The 20,841-nt window shown below is 35.3% G+C and overlaps 2 protein-coding genes across 2 annotated transcripts; both read right to left on the reverse strand.

Annotated features, from left to right (window-relative positions):
• Positions 1–4,453: 4,453 nt before the first annotated feature.
• LOC132629978 (uncharacterized) lies at positions 4,454–9,675 on the reverse strand. Its single transcript, XM_060345446.1, has 6 exons — positions 9,444–9,675; positions 6,196–6,287; positions 5,990–6,068; positions 5,420–5,514; positions 4,993–5,088; positions 4,454–4,889 (listed from the first exon to the last, which is right to left on the reverse strand). The coding sequence occupies exons 1-6, from the start codon at positions 9,625–9,627 to the stop codon at positions 4,791–4,793; spliced, it is 645 nt and encodes a 214-aa protein (XP_060201429.1). The 5' UTR covers positions 9,628–9,675; the 3' UTR covers positions 4,454–4,790.
• A 9,637-nt stretch (positions 9,676–19,312) lies between these two features.
• LOC132633667 (zinc finger protein ZAT5-like) lies at positions 19,313–20,592 on the reverse strand. Its single transcript, XM_060350192.1, has one exon. The coding sequence runs from the start codon at positions 20,388–20,390 to the stop codon at positions 19,491–19,493; it is 900 nt and encodes a 299-aa protein (XP_060206175.1). The 5' UTR covers positions 20,391–20,592; the 3' UTR covers positions 19,313–19,490.
• Between the last annotated feature and the right edge of the window lie 249 nt (positions 20,593–20,841).

Raw genomic sequence — 20,841 nt, forward strand, 5'->3', positions numbered from 1 at the left:
CGTGAAAGACTGACTTTGGCCTTTAGGTAGACGTTGCCACTTGGAGCTAAAAACTTACCCAATTTGTCTGAGGAAACAAGGTTGTATTAATGAATCTTAGTTTTTTTGCGAAGGTAAATATTATAGATGTTAAAAATCAGCACTTAGAAGGTGTTGCAGTTACATCCAAAATTCAGCAAAAAGGAACAAAGGAGAAGAGAAAAAGAAAAAACGAAACATCCTGGCTGTCTATACAAAAGATTCCATGAACTGTAACAGGATTTCACTATCATCTATCCATTCCTGTTTACACCAAAAAGATAACCACAAAATGCAATCTGCCTTGATGTTCAAGATTGAGCTCTTTTGTCCTTCAAAACATCCCTTGTTTCTCTCTTTCCAAACGCACCACCATATGGCTGCTGGTATTGTGTTCCATGCTGTCTTGATCTGCTTTGAAAGACCTCCTGTTCCAACATGGCAGTAAATCTGATGTAGTACCTGGCATTACTCATTTGATTCCCAAAATATTCAAGAAAAACTGCCACAACTGTGGAGTGATATATAGTACAATGTAGAAATAAATGGTCGACAGACTCTGCTCCTTCTTCACATTAAGGCACCGGTTAACTATTTGGAATTCCCTTCTTTGTAGATTATCTTAGAGTTAACCAAGCATTCCTTTCCACCAACCATACAAAACATTTCACTTTCATTGGCGCTTTAGAGTTCCAAATTTGTTGCTAAAAACCAAAACGTTGCTGATATGACTCCCTCATGAGCAAATTATAATGTCTTTACAGTAAAGATGCCCTTGCTGTGTTCCTTCTGGATCAATAGGTCTTCAGAAGTGGAAAGTCCATCATAGGTGGGAAGTTTACCATAGGAATATGCAATTTCACCAAGCTTCCAATCATTCATATGCCTTCTGAAAATTACGTTCCAAGTGTTACCATCCCTGTATTGTGCTACTGTCCTCTGTTAGGAACTAGGTTGTGTATAGTGGGGAATAGTTCTCCAAGATGTAGGTGTTCCAACCGTTTGTCTTGCTAAAATGAAATCTTCCTATCATAACCAAGTTTGAAACCAAAATGTTGGGAGAAGACAGCCCATAACAAACAGATGTTGCTCCAAACAATGACACCTTGTGGAGAAAAACCCCTGTTTGTGCACCAAACATTTAAGAGGCCAAATTTTACCGTGATTACCTTCCTCCATAAAGAATCGGTTTGTACATTGAGTCTTCATAACCATTTCATCAAAAGACTTCTATTTTGCATGTTTAAGTTCTCAATGAATCTTAATGAATTTGCAACTAATAAAATGATAACAGAACTTGAAGTTGATATGACCTAAACAATGAACAAACAAACATAAGGAGAACAGGACATACCTTCTGAGTTAGGGCTCAAACATGCATCCAAGATAACTTTAATTGAATTGAGACAGAAAAGCCATGCTTGCAAGTAGCAACCTTGCAGGAATTTGTTTTTCCTAGCTACCTAACTTAAACCTCTTCCTTAATTAAACTGGAGGTGGGGAATGAGAATCGGGAGGTGGATTGACTATGTCACTCCAGTATGCATGTGCTTCATAGTTCGTCCAAAAAAAATTCACGTTAAATGGATCCATACGAGAAATTTATAGTAACTAGGATGACTCTACCAGCTAATAGCTACCCCTACATCAAGTTCTTCTTTATCCCAGTGATTTTGGGTTTCTTGCATCGAAATTTTCATGTTTTTTAAGGAAAGAGAACATAAGTCTTGTAGGAGTGAGCTTTTACCGCACTGAAAAATAAAATGGTACACAGATAAATGTATACGAAAACATGAGTCTCACAGGTCAAATGTGGATGAAGAACAATAATTTCATTCAGAAACAGCTTCAGAAACTTCAAAGAAGCATATAAATGTACATGGTCTGTATCATGCTGATAAAAAGAAACAAACCACTTCTGGCATTAACTTAGTAAGATGGCTTTGATATGGCTAGAATACTGTGTTCCATGCTGAGCAATACTTGCTCAAATTGGAATATCAACAGGAAAATATATGAATACATTACTTGAGCCTACCAGAGAACTGTATGAAGCTGGGAAGTGTCCACATTATTTGAGTTATAACTCACTAAAGAGATGACTTCAGAGATGGCCCAAATAGGAAACCATTTTCTTCAAACTGAGTGGACAAATTTAACCACTGATTACTATCATAGCAAGCAATTGATACAGTTTGATTTCCTTTGTTTGTGGGACCTCTACTTTAGATCATTTCTTATCCCCAGTATGTCCTTTTTGGATTTCTGCTATTTAAGACACGGCCGAGATTAGCCAGTGCATCTTGGTAGCTTCTGCTATCTGCTATCTGCTATTGATTGTGGAAGATATGGACTTAGAGAAAAAGTGGGGATTGGATGATGGACACGCCAAGAATTGTACAATATGCGAAACAACGCTTCTATTTTCGAGTTTAAGTTATATGCGCTAATCGTGTAAAAAAGGTATTTTCACTATTTAGGCCATTATTATATAGTAATTACATGTACAACAGAGCCTTAGAGCAACGATAAGATGGTCTTTGTGATCTATAGGTTATGAATTCGAGCTACGGAATTGGCCTTTCCAAACCCTACATAAAAGCGAGATACTTCCTGCACCGGGCTATCCTTTTTATAAGGTAATTATATATAAATTCCTTTAATAAGTATTAATTAATAACCTAGCACTCACAATAACTAATATGCTTTCACAAGTTAAATTATACTAATATTATTAAAAATCTTTAATATTATCGGTGTATTTAACTTAAATTCTTTGTTAGCAATTTGGGTGTATTCATGATGAATATGTAATGCGAAATGTTGCTCATGTGCTTGTTTGTTTGGAAAAGTTGAATTCTTCAAAGGTAGGGGTTGGATCTTGGCCGGTGGAATTATGACTAAGTGTTAGGTACATATATGGCATCAAAAGAGAGCACTTGTTCAACCAAATGATGATACCATATATGGACAGCAACGAAATGTTTTTTTATAAAGCATGCACCAATTGATCTAGATATGATATGATTATGGCATAATAATCAATGCAGATCTAGTTTTGTTCTGTTATTTCTATTGCATATTTTAGTTCCATGAGTTTATTATATGAAGGCAGCCTTATTTTGCTTGGCACACAAACTCAGTGGTTAGTGGCTTAGTGCACTCAATGTGATTATGTAGTGTAACAACTTAGGGATCCCGGGTAGTTAAAACTCGAAAAGAGAATTCATTATGAAATTTGCTTTAGGCAAATCTCACATCAAAATGAAAAGTGAAAGTTATAGGCCACAAGAGTAAGAAGGTTAATTCATGATTCAACAAGCGTCTTTTGGGTTAAAGCTTAAGGGGACAACACCGTGAAACCCAAAAGATTTGAGGTGGCCCAGAGTGATAGGGCAAAACGAACAATACCTTAATAGTTAGGCCTACGCCGTGACAGGCGGCCAACCATAGGCGGTACATCCCCTAATATGATGGTGGGGCAAACATCAAGTTAGAACATTGAATCTCGAAAGGGGGGTGAGTGCAACAGTCCATGAACTGCTAGTGATTGAACATGAAAAGGGGATTAGTAGTGATGCTTGCCTTAAACAAGAAGTTTGTTATTGAACATGAAAAGGGGATTAGCAATGAAGGTACAGCAGCCTCCTAGAATTGCCCGGGACCTAGTGATCGATTCTTTTTCTTTTATATAGGTAGGGTTGGGCAGCGACTCTACTCCTTGAAGTGAAGAATCGAAAGTCGTCGTTCATTAGACAAGGCCCACGTGCTGTGCATCTCTGGTATTCTGCTCGTGGGGAGAGGGATGCGGGAAAGTGGGGTCCTCTCACCTGTGCTCACTTCCGTTTTAGAAGTCAAATTGGATTTCCAATTGGTGCTCAATAGAAGGGTTCCAAACCTTTGAAAGGCGAGGCAGATTTAACGCTACGCCCTTCCCTTAGTGCCTCCCTCTAGGCGGGGCTCACAACCAAAGGATGCACGGGGTGAAGTTGCCACCAAGAACTAAGGATTGGAAGGGTTGAGGATAGAGTTTCTTTTTCATTTCCAGAATAGTTGGCAAGAGCTATAGCAGCTTACGATGCAATTGATTCAGAAACATACGCCAGGGCGGTTGGGTGGGGAGTCAGATCAGGCCAACGGTCCTGCTCCGCTTTATACTAAGAGAGTGTGGTTGCCAGCACAAATATCAAATAACTCTGTCCATCAATTCTTGAACAAAGAGAAAAAAATCACCTAAAATTTTCGTCGCTGCTGAGATATGAACCTGAGAGCTCATAGTTTTCAGTTGTCAATCCACTTCATTAGGCCACACCCTTAGGTGCAACTGTGAATTTTTCAAGAATACTTCTAGGTATTTTCCACTAACTATGCAAGTTCATTTTAAACAAAGGAATCAATGTCGAAATGCACATAAAAAAATTCCTGATACTCCGAATTCTAACTTTAAAAGTATTCCTTGAAGATGGGGGAGTATAGACCGACAAAAAGAGACCAGTTCTCCCAATACAGACTGTTCAACTCGATCAGAATTCAGAAATGTACCACCTATACCATCATTCTAGTTGATGAATCATTGACAACCACTTCAAAAAGACGAGTATTTCTCATTCTGCAATCTCGTTATATAAGGAGTATTGCAACATTCAGGAGCATTAGTCTCCTATTTCTACATAATCTCCCAGCTTCTAAAGTTCGTTCTGATAAAAAAAAAAATTGTATCTACAAAACAAGGGAAACATATCGGCGATAGCCAAGCATCCCAATTTTCTCTATTAAGACCGTCCCTTATAGGGACGACCAAGTTCAGCACATATAGCTTCGTCTAAGAGTCTGTAAGCTTCACTTTCAGGCTCAACAAGCTCATAAGGGGTCTGCAATAATCACAAGTCAAACAAGCCATAATCAAATTAATCAGACAAAAAATAATCTGTTTTGAGTATTTCAATTCAAATAAATGATGAGTCAACTGCTAACCCTTCCCAATAAATTGGTCCTACAAGCAGAAGCTCCTGAAGCTATCAATAATCTGATAACATCTAAATGTTCACCCCTGGCGGCATGATGGAGAGGCTACAAAAATTACACAAATACAATCAGTACAAGATGCTGTAAGATTTTTTTTTTTTTTTTGATGACATGGGAACCCGCAGCCGCTACCCTTCGGGTGCGCACGGGTGTAAACAATAGCTTGCAAACCAAACAGAAGAGATAACCCGCACTAGACAAGCACCGTGCGACGAGCTCGACCTAGATGCTATAAGAAATATACTCGCTCCATTTCAAGTTTTGTAGAGCTATTTTAATTGCTACAGCTGTTTCATTTACTAATTTCCAAGATTTATATCACCAACTTAAAATTGAAACTTTGCAGAAACGTTAACTATTAGTAGAGATGCCTCACCGCATCACCTTCTTCATCAAAGGTGTCCATCATCCTTTTCACACATTCAGAGTCAGGGGCATTGTTTATTAGCAGACGAGCTATTTCTGTGTATCCTGTTAAAAAGTCAGCATTCAGAAAGTAAGTAATGTGCGACTACGATTCCTTATTTACTGAACCTACATTAGCCCCTTAGCGGTCACTTCCTCGAAGGGCTCGGGTTAATGTAGTTGGTTCACTTGTTGCCTGATAATTGTGGTCAAAGCCTAAGATTCGCCGACTGTATAACTTGCTAGTTTATTACAGTCAAACCTCTCTATAACAACATCGCTTGTCCCGATATTTTTTGGTTGCTATAGTGAAATGTTGTTCTAGAAAACATATACTATAACATAACATGAAATATCGGTTCCACAGAAAACATGGTTGTTATAGTAATATTTTGTTATAGAAGATGGCTGTTATAGAGAGGTCTGACTGCAGCAATAAAATTCAAGTGTACCATCTCTTTATGGTAAAAAGAGTAACATGCTTCAAAAGATGCGACAAGCCGACAACAAAGGGCTTGGAACTTGCAAACATATGGTATACCTCCAGCACAAGCATCATGCAATGGAATTGCTCCATCTTCATCCTTAGCCTCCACAGAAGCTCCCCTCTCTAACAGTAGCTGGGTACAAAAACAAAATTATATCACTATTAGTCCAAAACGTGATAATGAAATCAACACCAACAGATCCATCATAATGAAATAATGTTTCCTGCAGGGGCTGTTTCTGACTGAGAATAGGACCAACCTCCACACAAGACAGATGGCCATACAGACTAGCTATATGAAGAGCAGTGTCCCCATCTTCTAGAGGTTCATCAATGCTTCCATTAAAATCATCTGCAGCAGTCCATCAAGTAGATAGTTTAATGAGTATGACAGATACATGGATAACAAGGAATATAGAAAAACTTATACTTGATAGGTAGGAATATATAGAACAACTTATTTACTTCTAGAGTCTAGAATATATAGAACAACTTATTTACTTCTCCCATATACATGGGTGATGAGAAATCCACCATAATTAATAACACAGCATCGTGATCAAATTGCAGCTTGGTAGATGCCATTTTAGATCCAAGGAAAATGGAAAGTAATTGATATTGGGTTGGGCAGGAGAGGCATCTAAAGGGATGTCTATTCAGTTCCTCTTTTTTTAGATATATAATATATAGTTTATCTATCTCTTGTCTATCTATCTTTGATTCTCCAGTCGAAAGACTTCATTCTTGGGTTCCCGAAGGTCAGCGTGAGACTCCGGAATGTTAATGATTAGTCAGTCCGGGTCCAGCTAGTATTGTTTTCACTTTAAGAATGATGTCCAACCTTCCATGCATAAAAGTAGTTGCAAGTTGCAACATGTGCATCACAGTTCAAAAGCATGATTTACCACAGTTTCAGGTACAAGCCACTTCTACCGCTGCTAATACCAGCCTGAGTAACCTAAACCACACGAAAATGAGAGAACCAAGTGATAGCTTTCTTGGCCCAGTGGAGAGTGCTGATGGATCATCATAATGGTGGGAGGCGGTGCCACTCCTTCCTCTCCTAAGTGGGTGGATTTTTTGGTCAAGAATAACTCAAAAAGTAAAAGAGAGGTAGCACCCAAAGGTGTGGCTACTGGTTAATGGAAGTGGGCTGAGAATCATGAAGTCTTAGGTTCAAACCTCAAAGGAGGCAAACAAACACTAGCTGATTTCCTGCCATCTGTCTAAGCCATGGTGGACAGAGCTTCCCGGTATTTGTTTTAGTGGGATTAGCATATCCCGTGGAATTAGTCGAGGTGCGTGCAAGTTGGCCCGGACACCACAATTATAAAAAATAAAAAAATAAAAAGTAAGACTGGGTGACCCCCCTCCATTAAAATCATCTGCAGCAGTCCATCAAGTAGCTAGTTTAATGAGTATGACAGATACATGGATAACAAGATATATAGAAAAACTTATACTTGATAGGTAAGAATATATAGAACAACTTATTTACTTCTCCCATATACATGGGTGATGAAAAATCAACCATAAATAATAACACAGCATCATGATCAAATTGCAGCTTGGTAGATGCCATTTTAGATCCAAAGAAAATGGAAAGTAATTGATATTGGGTTGGGTTGGAGAGACATCTAAAGGGATGTCTAATCAGTTCCTCTTTTTTTTAGATATATAATATATAGTTTATCTATCCCTCGTCTATCTATCTTTGATTCTCAAGTCGAAAGACTTCATTCTTGGGTTCCCGAAGGTCAGCGTGAGACTCCGGAATGTTAACGATTAGTCAGTCCGGGTCCAGCTAGTATTGTTTTCACTTTAAGAATGATGTTCAACCTTCCATGCATAAAAGTAGTTGCAAGTTGCAACATGTGCATCACAATTCAAAAGCATGATTTACCACAGTTTCAGGTACAAGCCACTTCTACCGCTGCTAATAACAGCCTGAGTAACCTAAACCACACGAAAATGAGAGAACCAAGTGATAGCTTTCTTGGCCCAGTGAAGAGTGCTGATGGATCATCATAATGGTGGGAGGCGGTGCCACTCCTTCCTCTCCTAAGTGGGTGGATTTTTTGGGTCAAGAATAACTCAAAAAGTACAAGAGAGGTAGCACCCAAAGGTGTGTCTAGTGGTTAATGGAAGTGGGCTGAGAATCATGAAGTCTTAGGTTCAAACCTCAAAAGAGGCAAACAAACACTAGTTGATTTCCTGCCATCTGTCTAATCCTCGGTGGAAAGAGCTTCCCGGTATTTGTTTTAGTGGGATTAGCATATCCCGTGGAATTAGTCGAGGTGCATGCAAGCTCGCCCGGACACCACAATTATAAAATTAAAAAAATTAAAAAGTAAGACTGGATGACCTCCCTCCCTCTACCACCCACCCCTATTATTCCTCACATCACCCTTGAGATCACAACAAAGGTAGGGTACAGTATCCACCTAGCTATATGAATTTGACAAGAAGGTGAGTCCCCATTCCTCCCTCTCTTGCGTTCTTATATAGACATTTGGTTTTGTTAATTCCAGCTTAAATCATCTGTATCCTTTCATTAACCTTGGGATGGATAGCAGGGTTCACAAAACAAACCTTATCAAAGGGATCTCAGACAACAAGCTGACTCTCCACGAGACCAATCTCTACGGCAAGAAAATGTTCACTTGTTTCCATAACTTTTTTTAATCTCAACCACCACGCTACATGCCCTAGGCTACTTTATTTCTTTCTCTGGAGCAATAGTAGCTTTCAACTCTAAGCTTTACGTCATAATTGTTAGGTATCAAATATGAGGACTTTAAGGGCATCCTGCATTTTGTGTCCTTATAAATGCCAAGACCAACCTGACAAAAACGTGCTCTATCATTACCCCTCTATATACATGTGAGTGTGCTTGTGTTGTTCCATTGTGTAATGCATATCAACAAATTATCATGGACATAATGCCATTGTTGGACATGTTTGGAATTCATGCCATTATGTTGTTGTTGTTGTAGTATTAAGTGAAGTTTTTAACACAAATACAAGGTCCGTCCCTGCATATACTTGACTCTAATTAACTTTACTTAATTGAGACAACGAGACAGAGTAAATTATTCTCACAGACAAAATATAAACATTTCCGAACAAAAAAAAAAAAAAAATTGACAAGACGAGACATAGTAATTGTTGTTCTCTAATAGGGGTCCTTTGGTACGAAGGATAAAAATAAATAGTCTGGGGTAAGAATCATGGGATAAGTTATCCGGGAGTAAAAATAGTGCTGGCATAACTTATACATGCCACAAGGTGGAATAATTTATGCCGGGATAAGGATAAGGAAAAACCCCTTCTTTTTTTAAATTATCCAATGTATAATAGTTTTAGTCCAACATAACAAACAGTTAATAAAAAATAACTTCAGAATAACTAATCCAGCATAACTTATGCTAGCGTAATTTGTTTTTGAACCAAACGACCCTTAACAACAAAGATTTCCGAACCAGGAAAAAAAGGAAAAAGAAAGAACCTAGGGCTTGGCGTAAAGCGTCGACGTCACCACATTCAACGGCGTTGAAAATTTGACGGAGGTGAAGAGGTATGTGAGAATCAGGTTCTTCTTCTTCTTCGTCAAACTCAAAATCCTCTTCGAATAAACCACCTTCATCTTCTTCTTCACCCATCATTCCGTTACGTCCTCTCTGTACTGCCATTTCTCTAAACCCACTTTGCTAATTGAGGGCTTAAACCCACACACACACACTATATATATATATATATATATATATATATATATATATATATATATATATATATATGGAAAAAGAATAGGGGAAAGGGTCAAAAATACCCTCTACGTATTGAGAGAATAAGAAAATTTATTATTTAATTGGATCGGGTTTAAATGATAGTCAAATTTAAAAAATGATTTTGAATTATTTTGAGGAATAATTTACGGTGAAAACTTTAAGGATGAAAGGGACATTTTTGAGCCAAAATAAATTTAAAGGATATTTTTAGCCGTTTTTGTAAAGTAGAAGGGTATTTTTGACCCTTTACCCAAAAGAATAAAAGGGGGAGAAAATGATATAAATGGTATTCCAAGTAGTTCCCAAAGTGTGTGTTTTAGTCCTTTATGTTTTTATAAAGAGAAAAATATATGGAACCCTAAAGTTGACATTTTTTCTCAAAAGACACTTAAATTTTGCGGGGTGTTATAAATCACCTGATCTGTTTGAACTAAAATAAATATATACCCTTTTGACTTATTTTCGCACTAGTTGTGTGTGCACGCAGAAATAACTCAAAAAAGAAGCCATAAATCAATCTTAAAATGCCACGTGGTTTCCCAATTTGACAACTCACCCAAATCATTTTTATAACAGAAAAGGGCCAAAATTACCCTTGAATTTTGAAAAATAGTTCATCCATACCCTTCGTTATACTTTAGGGCCAATTATACCCTTACAGTTACACTATGAAATCAATTATACCCTTATGTCTAACTGCTGTCACGTGGCATCATCCTAGCCCTTCAAAATTATTGTACCCTCAAATAATTTTTTACCCACTAAAATAACTCAATCCGACCCGATTTTTTTTTTCCAGTAAAAATAATACGGAATTATTTTTATTTTATTTTTCTGGAAAAATTATCCGTATTATTTTTGCTGGAAAAAAAATTTCGAGTCGAGTTGAGTTATTTTAGTGGGTAAAAAATTATTTGAGGGTAAAATAATTTTGAAGGGCTGGGATGATGCCACGTGGCAGCAGTTAGACATAAGGGTATAATTGACCTCATAGTATAACTGTAAGAGTATAATTGACCCTAAAGTATAACGAAGGGTATGGATGAACTATTTTTCAAAGTTCAGGGGTAGTTTTGGCCCTTTTCCGTTTTTATAAACCCTTCTTTTAAATAGCAATGCTTTTCTTTACTTTATTTATTTTAATTAATTTCTTTTTCAATTTTTTCCCCTCATCTTCTTCATCCAACTCCTCCCCTGTTTTCTTTCATTTTTTCCATTATTTCCTTGCTTTTCTTTACCTCTTATCTTCTTTCTCCTCTGTTTTTCTAAGCTCTTTATTATTCTCAGGCTTTTTTTTTTCTTTTAATTTTGGTATTGTAATAGAGTTCGATAGTATGAACGAGAAACACTCAAAATTCATGGCTCTGTAATTATTCTTTTTTTTTTTTTTTTTGGTTCAGTGGGTTCCTTTCCCCTCCTAAGAATGGAGATTGGGAGCCCTAAGAATGGAGATTGGGAGCGGTGGGGGTTAAGAATTAAGGAAAGGATGGTCAATCTGGGGGTAAGGAGATGGAGAAGATGGTGATTTAATTAGATTTTTGTTTGGCGGTGATTTTAGTTTTCAGATTTGATTATTTGGTGGGTTTGATTTTCAAAAACTGATTGGCGGTGGTTTGGAAACTGTTTGGTGGTGATACAGTGGAATTGGTGGTTGTTGCGGTGGTGGTGATGGTGATGGCTTCATCTAATGAGCTTTTATAGATTTGAGATGAAGAATAAAGGGAGAAAGAAATAGAAAAAGAAAGAAAAGGAGTCAAAAAGAAAAAAGAAAAACAAAAGTATTTAAAAATTAATTTGACACATGACAAGTGATAATTGGTGCGTGATTTGCACACATTTTCTTATATCTGTGGGGCACAGAATCTGCGGTAGATGTGAAATTTGCTAATTTGCATTCTCAGCTTTCTCATCACATGAATGAGACATAACTTCTTATCATAAGAATAGTGAACTAGAAATCAGATTTTGATTGGTTTGAGGATTTCGACCTTGAACTAGAAGAGGTTCTGTTTTCTTTGGACAGGCAACCCCGGAAAGAGAGATCGGGATGGAGTAGATAAGTTCCTTGTTAAATAAAATAAATGTTAATCTTAAATTAAATAAACAAGTAAAGATCCCTCCCCAAGCCGTGCTTGCACTTTTCATTGCACACGGCTTTCCCTATGTATACATCAGTTCATTTCTGATAGAAATTAGAAAGACTTTAAAAAGTTGAATACTCAGTTGATTTACCCCTTATTACTATTACAATCAACATTTCAGAATAGTGAAAATTTTTGATCTCTTCATCATTTAGAAAATCTTAGAATGAATCATTGATAATTCGCCAGATCGAAAAAATGGATCTATATATAACTCTGAAGTTGTTCAAGGGAGTCATAGGACCCCACACAGTTTAGATGTCTTTCGGAAAAAAAAAAAAAGTGCCAACTTTAGGGGGGTTTCGATGTATTTTCTCTTTTATAAAAGTGAACACCTTTTATCTCCTTCAAATATTTAACAAATTATGTATGTGGATTTAGGGGTTCACAATTTGATTAAAAACAGATTCGAACCGCAAATTGAACCAAACCGATTAAATAAACCTATAGTTGTTTGGGTTTGGATTTAAATTTTAAAAAACCGACAATATTTAGTTTGGTTTGATTTTATTTAAAACAAATCGAAGAAAAAACTGAATTAACAAAATAATATACGCATATTATATGTATACAATATATTAATTTTTATGAATAATTTTAAAATATTTTGCTTACTTTTCCATCATTTTTTTTTTAATCTCTATTAGGCTAATGAACTTTACATCTTAATCCCATTTCTTAAAAGAAATCCATGAGAAGAACTACTATGATATTTACCTTTAAAAAACTTGAATTTCTTATAAACCTTATTTAACTTATGAATCTTAAGGCATTTTTTTCATAATCCGAGAAAATTATAGCCCCACAATAAATGAAAGAAAGAAATACCCTTAGATTTCTTAAAAATCAAAAAAACGAACCAAACTGACAACAATCAAACCGATGGATATGTATTATATTTGGTTTGGTTTTAGTAATTGAAAAATCAACTAATTTGGTTTGGTTGTGATTTTAACAAAAAAACCTGTCCAAACTGGCCTAACTTTGCTACAAAACTCTGCCTTGCGAAATTGTCTTCTTTTTATTTTTATTTTTTTTACTGAGTCGGGGTTCGAACCCCAAACCTCATGGTATTAGGTGAAGGACAAAATTTAAAGACCACCAATTTGAGGGGCAAAAATTAAAGACTAGTGCATTGGTAGGGAATGATTTTGCCTCTCAAATTGCTGGTCTTTAATTTTCGTTCTTCGCCTAAAATACCCCGAGGTTCTGGGTTCGAACTCTAGTTTAGTCATAAAAATAAAATTAAAAAATTGTAAGGTAGAATCCAAACTCTACCTTACAATTTTTTTTAATTTTTTTTAATTGAGCCAGGGTTCAAGAGTTCAAACCCGAAATTAAGAAATTTTTAGTGAAGGCCAAAAATTAAAGACCATCAATTTGAGGGACAATAATTAAAGACCAGTGTCTTTGAAGGACAAAAATTAAAGACCAGTGCCTTTAAAGGACAATCGTGCAAATGACCTGGGAAAAATTAAAGACCACAATCGTGCATTGGAAATGTGTGGGCCTTACTACATCAAATGTAAATATTTATGGGACATAGACTGACCCATGTTTGCTTTACAAGATACGTCCAACAGTTTTCGGGTCATTTGCACTTTTGTTCCTATTTTGTGCTGGTCTTTAATCTTTGTCTCAATGCACACAGTTTTTTTGTGCGGCATAAATTTATATTTTTATATCATAATATTTTATAAGTTATGCTCCGCATCCTTAAAGAACTTATGTTTCGTTAGGCATAAGTTAGATTTTGAAAGGGAAAAATAATTTGACGGACAAATTGTGCAATTTCGTGACTGTTTTCTTCTGATCCGAACAAAAGCCCAAAGCAACATCAAAAACCAACTCAAATAATTGTTTTGACAAAAAGTTCTACTCCTCTGTCTCAACTTATGTGACACATTTCCCTTATAGTTTCTCCGAAAAACAATATCACCTTTTTATATTTAGAAAAAGTTTAACTTTATGAGATACTATACCTCCGCACAAATCTCCAAGTCTTGTTTTGGACACAATTTTCAAAAGTTTGTGTCTAGTCAAATGATGCCACATAAATTGGAACAGAGGGGAGTACTATTTTTTTTTTCTTCAAATTTTTCATTCCTGAAATAGAGTTTTCAAATATAAAAAACTGGTTAAAAAATAAACTTTTCTCTCACAAAACTTCAGAAATGCATGTCCAAATATAATTTCAACTTCCAAATATCATTTTTTAATTTAAACTTCAACTAATATTTTTTTTAAAAATAATACTCATTCATGTACTCCAGACGCCCACTTAATTCAACAAAACATACTTCTTCATTGGAAGAAAATGTTCAACTGGACAAAAGGTAAAAATAAAAGGTACAATTTCAGCTATAACGGGTTTTATTTAAGTAACCTGTTGCATTTATATACTACTACAAAAGGTCTCAGTTTTTTCACATGAAACTGAGTGTTATTTCTGACATTCCTCTGGCAGTTAACTTCTACATGCAAGACTCAAGTGGACTATATGACACAAAAGCAACTTGTCCAGCCAATAGCACAAGTATGTAGGAGGATCACTTTTACAGTTTTACTACCTACAAATTCATGGACCTATAATTAGTAAGTACCAATAATAAATTTCTGCTCCAAAAGAACAATATAAATTAAACAAAGATTTCATGCAACAGCAGGAAGCATGTGCACCATCTGATTTAATTTGTTGAGCCACTGGCCAATGTATGAATTGTTGGCCTCTTTAACAATAATTGAGACATACATTTAATGAAGACTGTGCGTACAAACAAATAACAAGAAGAAACATTCAATGAAGAGTGAATTGTTGAACTAAGATTGCCCAAAGATATTCTAAACAATATGATATGATATTATTCACTTTAAATTAAATCTGTACAATTTTTCTTAAAAGATTCCGTACTATTAATTAATAGTAGTATCACTACACTTTATATCTAACTTCTGTTTATTCTTTTTCGTTAGTTTCAGCTACCAATAAATTAATTTTATTCTCACCCAACAATTCCTCCTCACAAATTAAGTTCACCACCCCTCGAACTAAGTTCCACATGTGGAGTTTAACTGTGTGACACCCACATAACAAGTATTCAAAGCAATAGGTAAAGGTAGTAATCGGCTCAACCCGTAGACGAGCAAATTAGGGTATTAAGTAAGGACTCATAACATCACTCCGCCATTTTTATACTCATATCACCAAACCATGGACTTTTATATAAGTTATTGGGCTAAGACAGCTCAAAGCATGGTGTGACATTGTACGCTTTGGATCAAACTTGCTCAATTTTTTCAAAAGAGTGTCACACCATTAAGAGTACACTGATATGCATTCACGTATAGAAATAAAGAACTTATAAAGTTCTACGCATGGAAAGTAAAAAAATATTTATGCAATCTGATAAAAAATAATAAATCGCTTGATAAATATTAATTGATAACTTGATAAAATGATAACTTATCGGCTATCACAGGTTAACATTTAATGATAATATAATTGTTTGCTTACATTATCCATGCATGTAACTTAAAACTCACAAATGAAACATTTATAGCGAGAAACTGAGCTCCAATGTAGCAGGAAATCATGGAGAATAATTAACAGAAAACATGTGCCATGCATAGTGAATCGTGCCCATGTTTTTCTCCCTTAAATGTGTATTTTATGTCTCACGCAATGTGAAAGTTTTCAACAGCGAAGTTCCAGTTCTACATTTATATGCATAAATAATATTATAAAAGAATGTACATTAGCCCTCTATTGCCTATCGCTAGTTGGTATATATCACGAGCAGCAACTATTTAGTATAAAAAAAGGCATATATATACAGCAAATGAATTCTCAAAATTCTTTAAATTGCTTGCCATTACAGTTTCCTCTACCCACCGCCTACAAAAGATGCCTTACTCATACTGCAAACAAATATTACGAGACCTAGCTAGTGGTCTCAAAAGAAATACTACAAAGGTGTGCAAAAGCTGAAAATAAGAAATAAATATATACTCGTAGCTATACTCAGGTGAGGTAAAACTAACACTCGCCCAATTTATCTAAGCTCAAGTTTTTATAGGTCACAAGGTGGCAAAACTCGTCATATTGTCATTGCGTTTCACCTGTGGAATTTAGAACTCTATAACAATGACTTATTTTCAATTATACTATCAAAAAGTGGCTAGTCGCGCTATTAATATCAATTCAGTCAATCTAAAAGTTGGGCTGATTTGGCCTAAATATGTAGCTAAGATTGACTTGAAAAACCTTGCCATTTTTTTTTGGACGGTTTGATATGTTATATAACCATAGCAAAGAAAAAAAAGTTTTGTTAATTTTGTTTGGTAATTAAATAAATTATAAGAAAAAAGACAATTAAAACTCGGTAAGAGTTGTGTGGGTTGGACAGTGATTCATTATTTAGTTAAATATAACCGCCCATTTATATTAACTCATTATATTTTGACACACCCAAATTCAATCCAATCTGCCTGTTTGAGATCCTTAATTGTATCTGGTATGTGCATCAATTTTAACTCGGACACCATTCTTTGCTAACTATAATTCGAACTTCCAAAGAATACTGGATTGCAATGTAACCTAAACTCATCATAGTATATTACTTGTAATATTCCTAACTTGTGTTAGTTTCTGAAGGTAGAATGACGTGCTTAATTACCTTCATGAGTATGATCTAGTACGTCTTTTTCCTTTTTTCTGTTAAATAGCAACTGTTGAAGAAATTGCGCATTAAGGCATTTTAGAGTGATACGTACAAGATAGGTGACATCCATAAAGAATATGAATGATCCAGCTATACTAGTAATATACCTGGCTAGTGACCACTTGCAAGTTGCAACTTAAATTTTGTTATGTCATGTGAGAGGCGGATCCACCCTTTAGGGTGGGGTGGCATGATACTCCCTATATTGATAATTTTTTTATATACCTATGTTGCAATTTGCTTAAACTAGCTTACATATTTGGTCCTACCACCCCCAGTTGCAAATTAGACAAAAGTGTCATGGCTAGTAGACACAAGTTTGAATCTATCTTGAACATTTTCCGACTCCCGTTTCTCTTTGTGCTTTTTAGTTCATTAGTACCAGTGCTCTCCCAATTTTCTATTTATCTTTTTATTATTTATATTGTCTTTCCTCTATTCTATTATTTTATCTTTGATTTCTAGCGAGAACACACAAAATAGAAACTTCAAAATCTCTTTAATTAAGCATTTCTCTTAATCTCAAATCTGTGAGTATTTAAATCGAAAAACTTGGGTCTCAAAAAGAATTTTGGATTGTGATCAAAAGTCAATCTTTTTATAATTTCTTTTGTTGATTACTCCCTCCGTCCATGTTTGCTTGTCTATATTTGACTTGGGACACTCTTAATAAGCAATAAATAAATGAGAAATGAATTTAAGTACTTAATAATAAGGACAAAATAGGTATAAAATGGTAAATTATGTCTTGAGTTTTCAAACTATACAACTTACATGTAAAAGTAGACATCTATTTTAGTATAATGGATAAATAAAAATGGACGGAGGGAGTGAGTTATAAAAATTCGTGCTTTTCTATAATTGTTAAATTCAATTTAAATCACTTTACTACTTAAATTGTGATGGAAATTTCGTAAGCATTGCTTAGAAAAAACATGAAATTTATGATTTATTTTTGAGAACTTGTAGTTATCTAATTCTACATTTACTTATGGGGTATAATTTACCTATTGAAGAGTTTTTCTATTATTTTTCTTATTTTGATTGGTTTAATTTCCTTATTGAATGTTATTTTACTTGTGCAAGTTCATTTTTTAATATACATAAAAGATGTAAGTTTCTTGGTGAAAATGTTGATTTTACTTCTATTGTTAATGGGTGTAATTCCTTGTTTAAGATGCTAATTATGTTTGTTTCTTGATTTGTTAGATGTAATTTTCATATTTGCAAATGAAAAACGGCCTATTAAGTTGACCCGAATAAACTCAAAAGAGATAGACCCGACTCAAATACACGTTCCTAACAAGATGTACATTGAAGAAAATTGTGGCACCCGCCACCTTCAAATCCTAGATCCGCCTCTGGTCACGTCACTTGAAACAAATATATATATATATATATATATATATATATATATATATATATATATATATATATATATATTGGAATGAGAAAGCTTTATTAACCATCAAAGTGTGTAGCGGAGTAGTAATTAAGTCCTGCTCTATTCTTAGTTGGTGGTCTCTGGTTTGAGCCCTTGGAATGGAGTTGCATTTGATGTTACAGGGGCGAATTTATCAGGTTGCGTGTGGTTTCACGTGAACCCACAATAGCTTTTGCTTAAATATATGTATTACAAACTTCAATAAATATTTATATATATCTGATTGTGAACCACACAAGTTTTTATCGTATATTAACTTGAAGTCGTTGTAGAAATTCATAAACTTCAAATCCTTGATCAGCTTATATTTGGTAAGGAGCTAGTGTTACACCCTTAGATAAGAGACTTTTCGATGCGAATTCTAATTAATTGGACCTCAAAATAGATACCGTTCATTGAATGAGAACCAAAAAAGGAGAAGCTTTATTAGCTACAACTTTCTTGTGAAGAAAACAAGAGAATAACCTAATCCACCACTTTTGGTTGTGAGCAGCTCATGGTTCCTTACTATTCTCAACACCTTCCTTTACTCATAATCCTCCTTCTCCACACCCCCAAACAAAGATAGTAAAAGAGGACTATAGACGGGACATAAAAAACAACTACTGTAGGTGGTGTAAAAGGATATTTAGGTTGAGAGTTCACTTAAAAAATAACTACAAGTATCATAACAAGTAAAATTAGTTACATGAAAAATAAAGCTAATAATCTGCTATAACAAATTAAAAGAGCATATCGAAAAATTAGTTAATTTGGTCATTTTAAAGGAAGCTATAAAGCGACTGTAAAACTGTCTCCGTGCCTATATAAATTACGAGTTTGAACCGTGGAATCAATCACTAATACTTGTGTCAGCGTAGACCGCCTATATCACATCCTTTATGCGATCCTTTCCTAAATGTAGTGTGAACATGAGATGTTTCGTCAACTAAACTGCCCATTTCGGTCGTTAATGTAATCAAGTCATGGTCCTTCTTACAGTCAATATAACTTGTTTATGTACATAAAATCTTTTTGCTTTCTTTCTTCAACTTCCACTAAATTCTAAACCCACGACTATATACCTCTCATGCAAACCCCCCCCCCCCGCAACCCACCCACCCCACTCCCCCTCTTTGTTGCTTTTTTCTTTTTTCACGTGTTCTACTTTTGCTAAAAAAAAAAAATACCAACGAGAAAGTAAAGAATATGGGAAAGCCAGATCGGATGGATAAAAAAATTACTTTTCTTGAAACAAAGGACAAAACATGGGAATAAAATAAACCCCTTACTCAAAGTATTCAAAACAAGAAAATTAATCAACAATATAAGTAATCAAAGAAGAATTCCAAAGAATTATGTCTATTAATTAAATCGTCAAATATATGATAATACAAATAAATGTTAACAATTCACAATTGTCAATAGTTGAAATAAATCAAGATTAAAATGAAAAAAGAAAAAAAAGAAGGTGCTGATCGATTAGTAATGGCAATCAACCAAAGGAGAAGCTGAGAAGACGATGACTTGTTCTTTTGAAGCAAAGGTGAATTTATTTTCCGGCCTGTGATCGTCTTCCGGCGCCGGGAGATTAAGGTCCAATGACAAGAAAGTCCTTGTGTTCTTGATTTGTTCATGATGAGACTCTTCATGGCTATGGCTTGATGCAATTGCAATACTATTTGGTAATGGTCTATGCCTTCTCATGTGTCCACCTAAAGCTTGACCCGAAGAGAATTCGGCACCACAAATTGAGCACTCGTGAACCCTATTCTTGTTCTTGTTATTGTTGTTGTTGCTATTGTTGTTGTTGGTGGTGTTATTCGGGATTTGGAGTGATAGAGTTGTGACATGATCTTCATTGTTCAATTTCAGGCGGTTCTCGACTTGTTGATGATCAATTGGTTTCGAATTCTTGATATCTTCTAGGGTTTTTGGTTTCTTATGACTTGCTCTATGCCCGCCAAGTGCTTGGAAAGAAGGGAAGGAACGGTTGCACGTCTTGCATTGGTAAACTTCCAATAGTGGAGATTGAGAGGACTTTTGGTAATTATGGCCTTGTGCTAAAAGAATCAAGCAATTCGCCATATCTTCTTCATCCTGATCCGCATTTTTCACGATCCCATCAAACCCACCACAATTATTGGAATGCAATGATGAGTTCGCCACATGTCCGTCCACCAATTCACCACCACTACCACCACTGGTAGCGCCTTCCATGGTGCTACACGAGCTAGTAGTAATCCCTAAAGCTAGAGGAGAAGGCGGCCTAGGTCGCTTAGTCCGCCTTCTCTTGATCACCATATTTAAATGATCATGATCATGAGTTTCTTGATGAACTTGATGAGCTTCCATGGTGTAGTACTCTTTGATTTTTATCATCCAAAAGATCACTTACTTTTTCAAAGAAAAGGCAAAGGGAAGTTCTTTTTAGATGGAGAAAATGATGGAACAAAGTGAGTGTATATATATAGTATAATAGTGAATTGTTATAATTAAGAGAGGAAGTTTATAGGTAGAATGAAAAAAAGAAGCCGCCCCCGTGAATAGAAATCTTGAAAATGTTCACTGTTTTCTTGCACTTACAAACTTTGCAAGTTATATATATAAGACAATTGATAGTATTTGTATTATATTTATATATTATTATAGTAATAAAGTGAAATGTATGTAAGTGAGGAAAGGAGTAAGATTCGGTTGGCTTTGAAGCAAACCCATTACTTTATGCCAACGATATACCTTGTGGAGGATTGGAGTGCAAGCCTGGCACCACACAATTTCCGCTTCAATAATTAAATTAAATTAAAACATTCACACACAAAAAGAAAAAGGA

Source organism: Lycium barbarum, chromosome 3, assembly GCF_019175385.1.
Source record: "Lycium barbarum isolate Lr01 chromosome 3, ASM1917538v2, whole genome shotgun sequence".
Lineage (NCBI taxonomy): Eukaryota > Viridiplantae > Streptophyta > Magnoliopsida > Solanales > Solanaceae > Lycium > Lycium barbarum.